General features: G+C 36.0%; 1 protein-coding gene across 15 annotated transcripts in view; it reads left to right on the top strand.

The window, feature by feature from the left end:
• Positions 1 to 14,946, top strand: part of NBN (nibrin) — a 66,201-nt gene that overhangs the window by 31,719 nt on the left and 19,536 nt on the right. For all 15 annotated transcript variants that reach the window (XM_063643395.1, XM_063643397.1, XM_063643396.1 and 12 more), the window contains 4 exons: positions 3,425 to 3,522; positions 9,062 to 9,191; positions 12,349 to 12,621; positions 14,234 to 14,681. In XM_063643395.1, coding sequence (XP_063499465.1) covers positions 3,425 to 3,522; positions 9,062 to 9,191; positions 12,349 to 12,621; positions 14,234 to 14,681 — 949 coding nt within the window. The remainder of the gene's footprint in view (positions 1 to 3,424; positions 3,523 to 9,061; positions 9,192 to 12,348; positions 12,622 to 14,233; positions 14,682 to 14,946) is intronic.

The raw sequence follows: 14,946 nt of genomic DNA, 5'->3' as shown, positions 1-14,946 counted from the left end.
TGCAGTATTATATTTTGAGAAAGACTGTCACTTAAAATAATACCTGTTAACTTAGTTCAAGCAAATGAAGGAGCAATTATATGAAGCAGAGTGGCCAGTAAAGTCAACTGTTGACTGAACTTCAACAGGGCAACATTGTGATTGGTGATTGCCATGGCTGTATTGATTAAATGTCAGAAGTGAGTATAGGAAATCTGTGGTAAAGATTAAGTGTCTTCTGGAGAAGATTAGAGGTCTAGGGGAACAATACAACCCTGATTTTTGTTCTTGCTGATACCTTTTTCCGGTATCTCAGCTCAAATTTGGTAACTCTTCCTGTTATTAATTATTTTCTCTTTATTATCTCCTGCTTTTCCTTCTTTCCTGACCTGTTCCCCAGCCTTGCATAGAATTGGATGAATCATAATCCTTGGTCCATGACACATGCTCATCATTGTTCTATGCATAATACACATTTATTTTGTTCACCAATTATTTAATTAGTTATTTTTCAGACAGTAAGTGTCTGAAAAAATCTGTCATCTAAAATACCAGCCAGATCTTTGAAAATAACTTACATGGTTACCCATAGCCCAGTTTTCTCCTGTGTGAAATAACTATCATCCAGAATCCAGTTTACAGTTGTGGGTGGCCAGAGCCTATTCAGCAGCTCAGGGTACAAGGTGGGAACCAACCTTGGATAGGACACTATTCCTTTGGAGGGCACACTGACACACCCATCCACACTCAGTCTGGGACAGTTTGGACACACCAGTTCACCTAACGTGCACATCTTTGGAATGTGGTAGTAAAGCAGAGTACACACAAAAAACCCACACAGACACTGGGGGAGAGTGCAAATTCCACACAGACAGCGGCCCTGGTTAGGAATCAGTCTTTTTCTTGCCGATGTCATAATGAAATGACAATGAATGAAATGATGTTACTCGAGGACCTGCTGTATAGTAAAAATCTTTTCTGTTTTAGTCAGTGCTTTAAAGATACTCACCTGTGTTTTTTACTAGTATTTTGATACCGTCTTTTGTTTTTGACATTTGTTTTTAACTTATCTGGAATCTGTTTTATACCAAAGTTACATACATGCACTTCTGTGTATCTGACTTTATTCTTTTTTATTCATCAGTCTGCCTTTCTTTGTACTAATACTACATTGTCTTAATTAGTATAACTTCCATGAAGTCCTCCTAGCTGGTAGAACAAATCTTTTTTTGCTCTTCTTCGGAAGCATCCTGGCTATTCTTGTTCCTTGATTTTTTCATTTACATTTAGAATCATCTTTTGTTAAAGTTTGTTTGGATTTTGATTAGGAAGTGCATTGAATCTACAAGGCAACTTGATAATTAACAATTTATGTAAATTTTAATTGTTTTTATCCTTGAATGTGGTATCTCCATTTATTTAGGTTTTCTTGAAATCTCTTAATAGAATTTTATGTTTTCTGTAGAGAGATCTTGAATATCTTAATGTATTTATTCCTAGCTAGTACATATTCTCTGATATTGTTATAATGAATGATATTGCCACTTTAATTACTTTTTCTAGTTCACTACTGCTGTAAAGAAATTAAGCTGACATTCAGATATTCATCTTATATCCAGCCATCTTGCCAGACTTCTCTGTTTCATAATAATTTATCTATAGTCTTTTCTATAAATCATACCATGTGTAAGGAATGTTTCCGTTCTCCTTTCTAATCGTTATTTCTCTGATACCTCTTTTTTCTGTCTCTTTGTTCCATACCAACTGGGACCTCCAGAGCAGTATTGAATAGAAGTGGTGAAAATGGCCACATTTATCTCACTATTGACTTTAAAATAAATGCTTCCAGTGTTTCTCCATTCAGGGTGATGTAATTTCTGTAGAGCATTATTAAATATGTATTAAAACATTTCTATTTTATGTAACCATTCTTTGTAACTAATTCACATAGTATAATTTATAGTTGCAAAAGTTAGTAGAGTAATAAAATACCAGTTTTGAATTACCTAAATTATAGGTAGCTATATGTGATCACTTGATTATAAAGCTTTTATAAATTTTATTTTTTATTCTGATACTTTAATTGCACATATAACTGAATCCTATTTAAGTAAGGTCAGTACACACAAAAAGACACATTTAGCATTTCAAAAAGACCTTACAAACTAACCATTTAAAATATCTCGACTGAGCAAAGTGGTTCACGCCTGTAACCCCAGCACTTTGGGAGGCCAAGGAAGGTGGATCACTTGAGGCCAGGAGTTCAAGACCAGCCTGGCCAGCATAGTGAAACCCCATCTCTACTAAAAATACAAAAATTAGCTGGTGTGTTGGTGCGTGCCTGTGGTTCCAGCTACTTGGGAAGCTCAGGGCACAAGAATTGCCTGAACCTGGGAGGCAGAGGTTGCAGTGAGCCATGGTTGCACCACTGCACTCCAGCCTGGGTGAAAGAGCAAGACTCTGTCTCAAAAAAAAAAAAAAGTAAAAGACATTTTGTAGTTGTTTGTTAAAATTTGAGGTGTAATTTTTATATGATATTAAATGGTGTGTTTTTGTTTTTATAAAATCAGTCATTGACCTTACAGAACAACAAAAAATAGGTTCACCATAAGATTCCTTTAATGTGAAGATACCTTAATTCATGTAAATGTGGCAAAATGATTTGATTTACTAAAAGTTGTAACACATGTATAGATATACCTTAGGTATAGTTCTGTCTGCTTCTCTTCATCCTTCCTCTCTCACTTCTTTTTTTCTTCTCTTTGAAGTTTCATCTTAGGATCATAGTATCCATGGATTTGTTTGTAAAAGCCTGTGGTGATTTAAAAAAAATTTTTTTTGAGACGGAGTCTCACTTTGTCATCCAGGCTGGAGTGCAGTGGTGCAATCTCAGCTCACTGCAACCTCTACCTCATAAATTCAGGTGATTCTCTTGCCTCAGCCTTTCAAGTAGCTAGAATTACAAGCGTGCACCGCTACACCCAGCTAATTTTTGTATTTTTAGTAGAGACAACGTTTTACCATGTTGGCCAGGCTGGTTCAAACTCCTGACCTCAAGTGATCCACCCGCCTCAGCCTCCCAAAGTGCTGGGATTACAGGCGTGAGCCACCATGCCTGGCCATAAAAGCCTGTTCTGTTGTTTAATTTGGGTAGTACTGTTTTCTTTTTATTCCAAAAATTGTAGAATTTTAGAACTGGGAAGATCTATATTCTTTAGCCCCTTATTTTACAGATGAAGTTAACGGAGTTACTAAAAGATGGTGGACTTGTCAACGTAACAGCACCCCAGCGAGTAAGCTGTTATAGTACTTTGCATTTGAAATTCTGTCTATACCATAAAATTATTTGGGAGGAAAAAAAAGAGGTTGCTTTATCTTGACATTATCTGAATAAAAGTTGCTAGTTTTAATATATTATTGTACTTAAACTATTTTATTCTAATAGGCAAGGTCTTAGACCTATTCCTGAAGCAGAAATTGGATTGGCGGTGATTTTCATGACTACAAAGAATTACTGTGATCCTCAGGGCCATCCCAGTACAGGTAATTGAAGCATTATTTTACTGATTCGTTAGCAACTTTATTATGTAAATCAATAAGCTAAATATACGTTACTCATATACTTGCTAGGGGTGACCATATTCACCATGTTTTAAAATTCATCCATTTATACTTTTCATTTATTCTTTCCGTAAATATTTGTGGCTGCCATGTAGCAGAAACTGTTATGAAGTGGTAAATAAAGTAAGAAAGATCCTTGTTATTGTAAACTTTATGTTCTGAAGATCAAGATTTAGTAACCAAACAAACAAACATACATGGTAAGTTCAGATAAAGACAGGTAAAACAAGGTGATGTATGTAATAGTGATGGTAGTAGGCTGTTTTAGATAGGTATTCAAGGAAAGTCTCAGGAGGTGACATTTGAGCCATGTGTCCTGAATGATGAGAAAAGGCAGCTGTGTGAGGATCTGGGTGGTGGATAATTCCAGGTAGAAGGAACAGATCACTCTTAGGTTTGTGTGGAGAATTCTAAGGGTCGACAATGTAAGAGGAGATATGAATAGAATGCTATTGTGGAAATCTGGATGTGAAAGAGCCTGATGCCTTGGACCAGCATGGTAGTAGTAGAGATGCAAAAAAGTGAACAGGTTCAGGATATATTTTAGAACTAGACCTGGTGGGACTTTCCTGTGGAGCAGTTAGAAACAACTCCTAGTTTCCTGGCATAAGTAACTGGGTGGATGGTGGTGCCATTTACTGAGATGAAGAATGTGCATTATAATAATCTCAGTGTTAATCATGAAAGTCAATGTATTCAGAGACAGTCACTGTTTCCCCTTTATTATTTAAAACACATTTCCATAGTTTTAAAAAAAATTTTTTTAGTAAGTTGTTGTAAAAATGGTTTCTTTATTTTCTTCTTGCTTTTTTACCTTGGAGATTTTTACATTGATTCTCTCTAATAACTTTTATCTAATTTGCCTAGCTCTCAGAGCATCCATTCTGTATTCCTTATTTATTTATTTGCTTCCTGGATTTGTTCTGTAGTTATTTCATCAGCAGCTATTGAACTTGGGCTAAAAGAGGCAAGTTAGAGAACAGCACCACCACATTGCACACTCCAGGGAGCATCATTCACTGTAGTCCATTGAATGGCAACTATGGAGTCAGTCCGTGTATCTCCTGAGTGCTCTGCAACCTTGGTTTAAACAAGTAAGGAATGTGCTAAGCTAAATTTTGGAAGGAGTTAGCCATTACGGCCTAATGACCAGGAAGCTATTAGGTTTGTAGATCGTTAGTAACCATGAGTAGTAATAATAACTGCTGTCTCTGGAGTGTGCAGAGACTAGAGTAAGCACTTTACCATCATCAAACTTTAATCTGCAAATAATCCTTATAAGATAGAGGGAAGAGCATCATCTACTTTTCATAGATGAGGGAACTGATGGACAGAGAGGTTAGGAAATTAGCTGGAGGTCACATAGCAAGTAATTGGTTCAAGCTGAGTCTTAAAGCTGTTACGACATTACATTGCAGTACAAATGGCTTATATTTTAATGTGTGACGTTTGGAGAAATGGTGGTTTAGGGATGATTGGGAGCTGATGCAAAAGCATAGACATCTGATAAAATTTGACGGGCTAGTATTTTATTATTTGGATAAGAATGTTTATTCAACTGACATCTCTACCCTATCCCGTTGAGTATACTAGATATGTTTGTGTCTGTACATAGGTAACTGTCAAATGCACGCAGTCCTAAGTGCTTGTGAAGTTTTAAATATAACCAAATCACTCATTTTGGTGGAATCGTGATATGATTAATATTTTCACCAAATTCCCAGAATTCATCCATAAAGTGAAAAGCTAAAGACCAAATCTTCAGGCTCTTGGCAAGGGAACTTTTTAAATGTGGACGCCAAAGAGAGCCATATTCTTGGCGAAACTACTCCTTCCTTTTCTACTAGAAATATGCCCAACTTTTAGAACTAGCAGGTGCTATAGATATTTTGTTGATAGATTTCTGTTCTCTTACAGAAAAAAGATCAGTATCAGTAATTTTAGACTTTAACTACAACAAACATAAAAACGGTGATTAGGTCTAAGTCAGTAGTTCCCCTTGTCTCAGCACCCATTTGGGGTGACTGTCCTGTGTTTCTCTGTTTAGAAAATAATTCTCAACTAGATACTTGCTTCAGAAACAATTTTGAATACAAACGTACATTCTCCATGATTCAGAACATTCTGAGGTGCATCCTAGACATCTGTTTTTTGGTTTGTTTTGTTTGATTTTTAAGCTCCTGTTTCCTATACAAACTCCAGAAACCACTAAATTAGAATAATCTTGAGAAGAAATGAACTAGAGAGGAGTCTTTTATATAAAAAGAAGAAGCACTCAGACTGGAAACTTTGGACGTTTTTTATTCTTCCTTTTCCATTTTATCACCAAGACCTGAAATTCTCATTCTACAGCTTCTGCTCAAGAGGTCTGTGACTGTCCCCTTCTCACAGCCAGTACCCTATTTGAACCCTCTACATCCTTCTCTCTGGCGTGCTGGTTGTGTTAATAATTGCCTTAGTAATGGTCCTTACTCTAGACTCATCTCTACAGTTAATATTTCACTATGCCACTATTAAATTACTTTCTGTTTTCTCAAAAATTTTAACTAGCTCTTATTATCCACAGAATAAATCTCCAAGCCCTTTGCCTAGACTTCTGAGTTCTCAGTAGTTTAGCTGTAGCCTTCCTCCTCCCGACCTCACCTTTTTTACAGTCTCTCTACAGAATATGTGTGCCATATTTTTTATAGTTCCCACACTTCCTCACCTTGAACATCATGTTCCTTCCTAGAATGTTCAGTACTGCTTGTCAAAATCTGACTCATTCTACAAATGATTACCTCCTTCGTGAGGCTCTTCTAAATTGTTTTCACTCCCAACTCCTCCAAGTCAGATTTAATTATTCTGTTTCTAAGCTGAGTAGCTTTTTTGCATTCCAGCCGGAGTTTCTTCCTACTTTGGATATAACCAGTTGTTTCCACGCCTCTTTCAGCCACTAGATGGATTGTAGGCTCTTACTAATTTGGGATCCCATAACAGCAGCAAGCACAGTACTTGTTTGTAATAGGTATCAATATTTTGCGTAATTGAACTAAGCTATTGGTACAAAAGATTATGTTTTTCAGTGTGGAGCAACAAAATTTTGTCACCCACTGTTGAAATTGTGTTTATAGCTGAAAGGGCCTTAGAGATCATTCTATTAAAAGATAAGGTACACCAAGGCTGAGAAAAGTTGAGGTACATAACTACTTCGTGGCCAAGCCAATTCTAAAATTTAGTTTTCTGACTACCAGACTGGTACTTTTTTCTGATGTGTTATTTCCTATAGAAACAAAGTCATGAGAGTGAATTAAAAAGTACACTGTAAGTAGTATTACTTCTTGCACATTTTCGTAGGTAGGTTTAGGTGGGTTCCAAGTCATAGTCCTCTGATAATAAAATAATTTTATAACACAACCAACTTTGGGGGAACAGAGTGAATGAGTCTCCCTTCTCTCTCCTCCTTCCTTTGTTTTTATATTCACTCTTTTGTTATTCAACAAATATTTATTGAACATTTGTTATATACCTGTATTATGGCAAGCACTTGAAATAAAGAGGTGAATAGATGAGACCAAGTTCCTGCCCTTATGGTATTTTTAACAAGGAGAAAATTGTAAGTAATCTGTTAACAAACACCAGTTATTTTGGGTCATTAGCTTATTATTATTATTATTTCATAAAGTCTTGCTCTGTCACCCAGGCTGGAGTACTGTGGCATGATCATAACTCACTGCAGCCTTGAACTCCTGGGCCCAAGCAATCCTCCTGCCTCAGCCTCCTGAGTAGCTGGGACTCTAGGTGCGCACCACCATGCCCAGCTAATTTTTTAAATTTTTTTGTTGAGATGAAGTCTCACTATGTTGACCAGGTTAGTCTCTTAACTCCTGGCCTCAAGCAGTCCTCTAGACTCATCCCCCCAAAGTGCTGAGCAGCAGCGAGCCACCTCACCAAGCCTATATTAAATTATTTAGTGATTATATGAACATTTATAATTTTTACTCTTTCCAAACTTATATGCAAGTGAAAATGAATTCTAGAGATATGTGTCTTAAAGGAAATGCCAGTGAGCTTCTAGAGGTCACATAGAGAAAGTGGCAGAAGTCATTTAAATACGTGAATTTAGAATTAGTAGTAAATATTAAGCACATCCTATGTCACAAGGACCTAGCAGAATGATAATTTAGCTTAGGTATTTAGTAAATATCAACTTAAAATTTTTTTCAGTTACTAGTTTCATCTGTAAACTTTTTTTTACATCTACTCTATACCAAATATTGCTCTAGGTACTGGTGTTACAGAAATACACAAGACTTAGTCCTTATTCTCAAGGATACACCAGTCTAACAAGGGAAAGTAGCAAGTAAACAAGTGATGATAATGATAACAGCTAATGCTGGCACAGTGCTTACTATGTTCCAAGCATTTTTCTAGGGGCTGTTTTACCCTCCAAACAACTTTGTGAGGCAGATGTTATAATTATTCTCATTTTATAGACGAGGAAAGGGAAGCATAGAGAAGTTAAATAACTTGACACAGGTCACCCAGCTAGTCATAAGTGAATTTTGTTTATTGCTTTTTTGTTGTTGTTTTTGAGATAGGGTCTTAGGCTGGAGTGCCATGGCACGATCACTGCTCACTGCAGCCTTGACCTCCTGGGCTCAAGTGATCCTCCCACTTTAGCCTCCTGAGTAGCTTGGACCGCAGGTGTGTGCCACCATGCCTGGCGAGTTTTTTTTAATTTTTGTAGAGATGGGGTCTCCCAGCGTTGCCCAGGCTGGGCTCAAACTCCTGGGCTCAAGTGATCCTCCTGCCTCAGCCTCCCAAAGTGCTGGGATAACAGGCGTGAACCACTGCACCTGGCTTGAATTGTTAATAGAATGATGTGCGTGGTGGTATGGAAGCAGAATTGGAGAGCACTTAATTCAGTGTGGGAGATTCAAAAAAAGTATTCCAGAAGAGCAGCACTTGAACTAAGTCGCTCTTCTGGTAAATAAAAAGATGAGGTAGTCATTATGGTTTTCTAGAGTAGCCAGAAGTTTATGTCTAAGATGGTTTTACGTGATTTGTTTCAAATAATGTATTCCTTATGAAAATAAAACTCACTAATTCTGATTTGTATAGATGGTAGGGTGTATACACTTTCTATGGGGGGATAAATGTAATTTTTTGGCCCACTGACTTAAAACATAATTTGAATTAGAATTTGCTTATTTTATTTTTCTTTCAGTTGATAATACTTCAGCACAAAGGATCTGATGTAGCTTTAAAATGATTTGGTTTAGATAAGCCCGTCATAGATGCCAGCAGGCTGCTTATAGACTGTTTTGTGTTTGTTGGTGTCACTCATTGGAGAAAACCATGTACAGTATTCCCTAGTTAATTAGCCTCAGCATGGTATAGTCTAACAATTTTAAGTGACCAGATGTTCATCTTGTATCTAGCAGTTGTGATGCTTTCTTTCTACTTGTGTGATTTACAGGATTAAAGACAACAACTCCAGGACCAAGCCTTTCACAAGGCTTGTCAGTTGATGAAAAACTAATGCCAAGCGCCCCAGTGAACACTACAACATACGTAGCTGACACAGAATCAGAGCAAGCAGATACATGGTAAAGCTTCTTCATTACCGTACTATTGTTATTATTCTATCAATAAATTAATAGTATATTCAGGAAGTAATGCCTTTATCAGATTGTCTCTTGAGAGAGAAAGCATGGGAGAATGGGATACCAGGGAAAATGATATCTTAGGACAAGGGTCAGCAGGTTTTCAGTAAAGGAGCGGCGAGTAGTTATTTTCGGCTTTGAAGACTGTTAATCTCTATCCCAGCTCCTCCACTCTGCCATTGTAGCATGAAAGTGGCCATAGACGATACGTAGTCATTGTCAAGCGACAATACATAGTCTCTTAAAGACAAGGATACTTTCCAAGAAATGCTTCCTTACACAATTTTGGCATTGTATGAACACTGAACAGTGTGTTGACATAAACCTACATGGTATAGCGTACTATATAGTATAGATAGCCCAGGGGTTCCTAATCTCTCAGCCACGGTATCAGTCCATGACCTGTTAGGAACCAGGCCACACAGCAGTAGGTGATCAGCAGGCAAGCTAGCAAAGCTTCATCTTTATTTACAGCTGCTCCCCATTGCTCACATTACTGCCTGAGCTCCACCTCCTGTCAGATCAGCGGTAGCATTAGTTTCTCATAGGAGCTCAAACCCTGTAGTGAGCTGTGCATGTGAGGGATCTAGGTTCTTAATGATAATCTAATGCCCGATGATCTGTCACTGTCTCCCATCACCCTCAGATGGGACTGTCTAGTTGCAGGAAAACGAGCTTAAGGCTCTCACTGATTCTACATTATGGTGAGTTGTGTAATTTTTTCATTATATATTACAATATAATAATAATAGAAATAAAGTGCACAATAAATATGCTTGAATTATCCTGAAACCATTTCTCCCCCCGCCCCCGCCCGCAAACACGGAACCTCACCACAAAGCTGGTCCTGGTTGCCAAAAAGGATGGGAACTGCTGGTATAGCCTATTTATCCTAGGCCACATACTTATACAGCATGTTACTGTACTGATACTGTAGGCAGTTGTAACACAATGGGAAGTATTTGTGTATCTAAACATAGAAAAGGTACAGAAAAAATATTGTATAAAAGATAAAAAATGGTATACTTGTATAAGACACTTACCATGAATGGAGCTTGTAGGACTGGAAGCTGTTCTGGGTAAGTCAGTGAGTGAGTGGTAAGTGAATGTGAAAGCCTAGGACATAATTGTACATGATTGTTGCCTTATTAGCACTACATTTAGACTACACTAAATTTATATACAAAAAAACTTCTTCAATAATAAATTAACCTTAGCTTACTGTAACTTTTGTACTCTGTAAACTTTAATAATACTTAGCTTAAAACACTTAAAATATTGTATAGCTGTGCAAAAATATTTTCTTCATGTTATTCGATAAGCTTTTCTGTTTTCAAATTTTTAAATTTTGTTTTACTTTTTAAACTTTTTTGTTAAAAACAAAGACATAAACATACATGTTAGCCTAGGCCTGCACAGAGTTAGGATCATTGCAATCATTGCCACATCCTGTCCCACTGGAAGGTCTTCAGGGGTACTAACACACGTGGAGCTGTCATCTCCTATGATAATAATGTCGTATTCTGGAATCCCTCCTGAAGGGACTGCCTGAGACTGTTTTAAAGTTATGTTTTATAAGAAGGAGTATATTCTAATGATAAAAAGTATAATATAGTAAATACATTAACCAGTAACATAGTCATTTATTATCATTATCAAGTATTATGTATTGTACCAAATTGTATGTGCTATTGTGCTATACTTTTATACAATTGGCAGCATAGGTTTGTTTACACCAACATCACCATAGACACTTAATGGGTTGCACTGTGCTGTCAATAGGTGATAGCAATTTTTCAGCTCCTTTATAATCTTATGGGACCAGCATCATATGTTGCAGTCCATTGTTGACAGAAATATCATTATATAGTGTCTGACTGTAATTGAAAGTGTTGTGTTCTAATAACTGTATTTATAAAAATAAGTGGCAGACCAGATTTGGCCTACAGGCTGTAGTTTGGCAACTCCTGTCTTAGGATAGTTTTTTTATTCCTTGCAAATGTACATGGATGACTGGAAAGAATTGTTCAACTTATTTGTAACTGGTGAGATAAGGTTGAAATACATGTATTTGTATTGTATGATGTTGCTTATATTTGAATATTACTTGTAATTTTGAAGATACTTTATATGTGTCTACCCAGCTATTTAAATAGTTAATAGTTGTCCATAAAGATAGTTTTTCTATGGTTCTTTATCTGAAGAGGGATTTTGTTTTGTGTTTTTGAATGGAAGGGGTTAGCGCTTTTATATTATTTGTTATTTTCTATTTATAACCGTATGTTTTTTATTTTAAATATGACATAATGAAGTGTTCATATTAAGATACTTAAGATATCACTATATTAAACCATATTTATTTTAATTTTTGCTACACTCATATTGAGGCCAGATTTAACTTTTTCAAGAGAAATTGTTAAGGTTTTGGAAGTTGTTTGAATGACAGCCTGACCTCTTGTTTTTGTTTTTTTTTTCTGTAAAATAAGAATAGCAAAGGCAGTGTCTAATTTAACCATACTTTGTAAAAAGTATATAAAAGTATACTCTGTGCATGTATGTTGAAAATATTTTTCTGGTAATCTAGAATTCTGTTCTATTCTGGAGCCTGTCATCTGGCTGAAATAATGATATCAGTTCATTTACAGTGACCTGAATATCTTATATGTGATTTTATTCTGACTTTTAATAAAAAGGTACTATAATATAATAATTAATAATGAAAGTATCATAATAATAGTGATTTTACATGGGAATAATTTAAAATTTTTAAACAAAACAGAAATTGCCTAGGATTATCACCTAGTTTAACTTATAATAGGCTATCCTAAGTTGGTATTCTGTGTGTGTTTGTCAGTCGTCTATAGTAGAGCACTAATATGTGCTATAGGGGGTGAAGAAGAGTAAGGTATCGTCTTTCCACAGGATGCTTAGGTAATAAAGGAGTTGCTTTCTTGGGATGGTAAAATATATTCAGTGTATTTTTGTCTAAAAATTATCTTCTAAGGTTATATTACATTAGAACTATTTAACGATCTTTGTTTCTATATTAAAGGTGCTGTGAACTTGATTATTTACCTTGCATTCTTTTCTTTTTCTACAGGGATTTGAGTGAAAGGCCAAAAGAAATCAAAGTCTCCAAAATGGAACAAAAATTCAGAATGCTTTCACAAGACGCACCCACTATAAAGGAGTCCTGCAAAACAAGCTCTAATAATAATAGTATGGTATCAAATACTTTGGCTAAGATGAGAATCCCAAACTATCAGCTTTCACCAACTAAATTGCCTAGTTTAAATAAAAGTAAAGATAGGGCTTCTCAGCAGCAGCAGACCAACTCCATCAGAAACTACTTTCAGCCATCTACCAAAAAAAGGTCTGTTTTTGATAACTTCACTCATGTCTCTGAAAAAAAAAATATGGAAGTTTTTTATACTGTTGTAGAATAGTATTTATTGTCTTTAGTCTGTTCTGATTAAGTATGCTTCTCCTGCTGCGGCTTTTTGACCCCTTCCCCTCTCAGAAATGTCCCTGATCTCCTTGACTAGAGCCACTAGACAGTTTCTCCTTCATCTCCTTCTATGCATGTACTTACGTGTTGTTTTACTTGCCGCAATTCTCTTCAATAAGAACTAACCCCCGGTCTCAGTTCTAAAATCACATTTCTACTGGTTTTCCTTGAGAACCGCTCTCACTCCCTCTAGGACCATATTCCATCAATTATTTTCTCAATTTCCATATTTTGAATATATTGATCATCCTAGATTTTTTTCTTCTGTTTTCAAAAGTTCAGTCACACCTTTATTTTTGAAAACCTTCTCTTGACCTGGTTTCTTCCTCTAGCTACTACTGCCTTTTGTCTTGTGCCGTCCCTGTTAAGCTTCTCAGAAAAGATGATGTCATTTCTCCCATTTCTGTATGAACTTTGGAGGACTTCTGTTCTTCCCCCTACTGCTCTTTATACTCTACCTTCAGGTTTTGAGACTTTATTACTGACAATCAACATATGTGGCCCTAACTTTTCCTTTAAGCTTTACTTCTTTTCCACAGGGGTTTCATGCTGTTTCCCCAGTAATAGACCTAAAAACTTTTTCTGTCCTCTCACCAAATGTGGTTTTTTTGTTTGTTTGTTTGTTTTGTTTTTTAGTAAAATAGCTTTTACGTTGTTACAATTTTTGACTCTTTGTCCTCTGGCTCCTGAAATCATTGTTATTGATTGTTATTTTCAGTGTCTATCAATCCCTCCATTTCCATCTATTGCCAGGTTCAAACTCTGACCACCTAAATTATTACAAAAACCTCTTGATTGGTTGGTTTTTCCAGTACCTTGGCATTAAATTAGTGTTAACAGAACAATAGGTTGACTGTTCTAGTTCAGCATGAATCCAGTAAACTCCTGGAGAACAGAGTCCCAGGTCTTTTTGTCCTCTATGGGCTTAGTACAGTTTGCATAAAGTGTTCGGTATTTATTGAATGAATGATACAGTATTGTATAGGGAACTTTTAGTGATATATTCACATAGCATTTACAGTATACAGTCAGTACCGTATTGTAGATTTAGTCTCTCTTATTGTCTTGAATCCATCTCTCATTAACCCATCAGATTGTATTCCCAGGGTAATTTTCCCTGCCTATAACCTTACTACATTATAAAGTAAGCTGCTGTCTCCTGGCAACAGTTTCTTTGTATTTTTATATTTTTCTACCTTTTCCTGTAATTTATCAACTAATGCAACTTAAGCAGAGAAGATAGAGATGACCATACTGCTTTAGCCACAGGGTCCATCAGTTCTATCAAAACAGCAGAATGTATGTGAGTTCTGGACTGTTTTCAAAGGTCTATTTGTTGATTTCCAGTAATATTGTTAATAAAATCAAGAGTACATTGTGAACTGAATGGAGGGAGTGATGAATATTGCCAAACTAAAAGGTTACTTAGCTGTGTTCATTTTCTTGTTTTGTTTTCTTCTTTTTTTTTAAATCTAAGGGAAAGGGATGAAGAAAATCAAGAAATGTCTTCATGCAAATCAGCAAGAATAGAAATGTCTTGTTCTCTTTTAGAACAAACACAACCTGCTACACCCTCATTATGGAAAAATAAGGAGCAGCATCTATCTGAGAATGAGCCTGTGGACACAAACTCAGACAATAACTTATTTACAGATACAGATTTAAAATCTGTTGTGAAAAATTCTGCCAGTAAATCTCATGCTCCAGAAAAGCTAAGATCAAATAAAAAAAGAGAAATGGATGATGTGGCCATAGAAGATGAAGTATTGGAACAGTTATTCAAGGCCACAAAACCAGAGTTAGAAATTGATGTGAAAGTTCAAAAACAAGAAGAAGATGTCAATATTAGAAAAAGGCCAAGGATGGATATAGAAACAAATGACACTTTCAGTGATGAGGCAGTACCAGAAAGTAGCAAAATATCTGTAAGTAACATTTTAAATGAGAGGTATAGTACATAGAAGCTTAGAATGCTAACAGGTACTTTCGATTTTGTATTGACAGTATGAGCATCCATTAATGTCTTTAACACTCAGTACTGTAGGAATTTGTTGGTTGATAAGGTAAATGGTAAATGTTAAAAGTACAGTGATTCTTCAGTAGTGTAAAATAAATGACCACAAATTAAACTTTCATATGAGATTGTTTTACTAGATTTCCAAATTAGGCTGTACTATTATAAAAGACATT

The sequence above is a fragment of the Symphalangus syndactylus genome, chromosome 7 (genome assembly GCF_028878055.3).
Source record: "Symphalangus syndactylus isolate Jambi chromosome 7, NHGRI_mSymSyn1-v2.1_pri, whole genome shotgun sequence".
Lineage (NCBI taxonomy): Eukaryota > Metazoa > Chordata > Mammalia > Primates > Hylobatidae > Symphalangus > Symphalangus syndactylus.
This window is presented reverse-complemented; position numbering and strand designations above follow the sequence as displayed.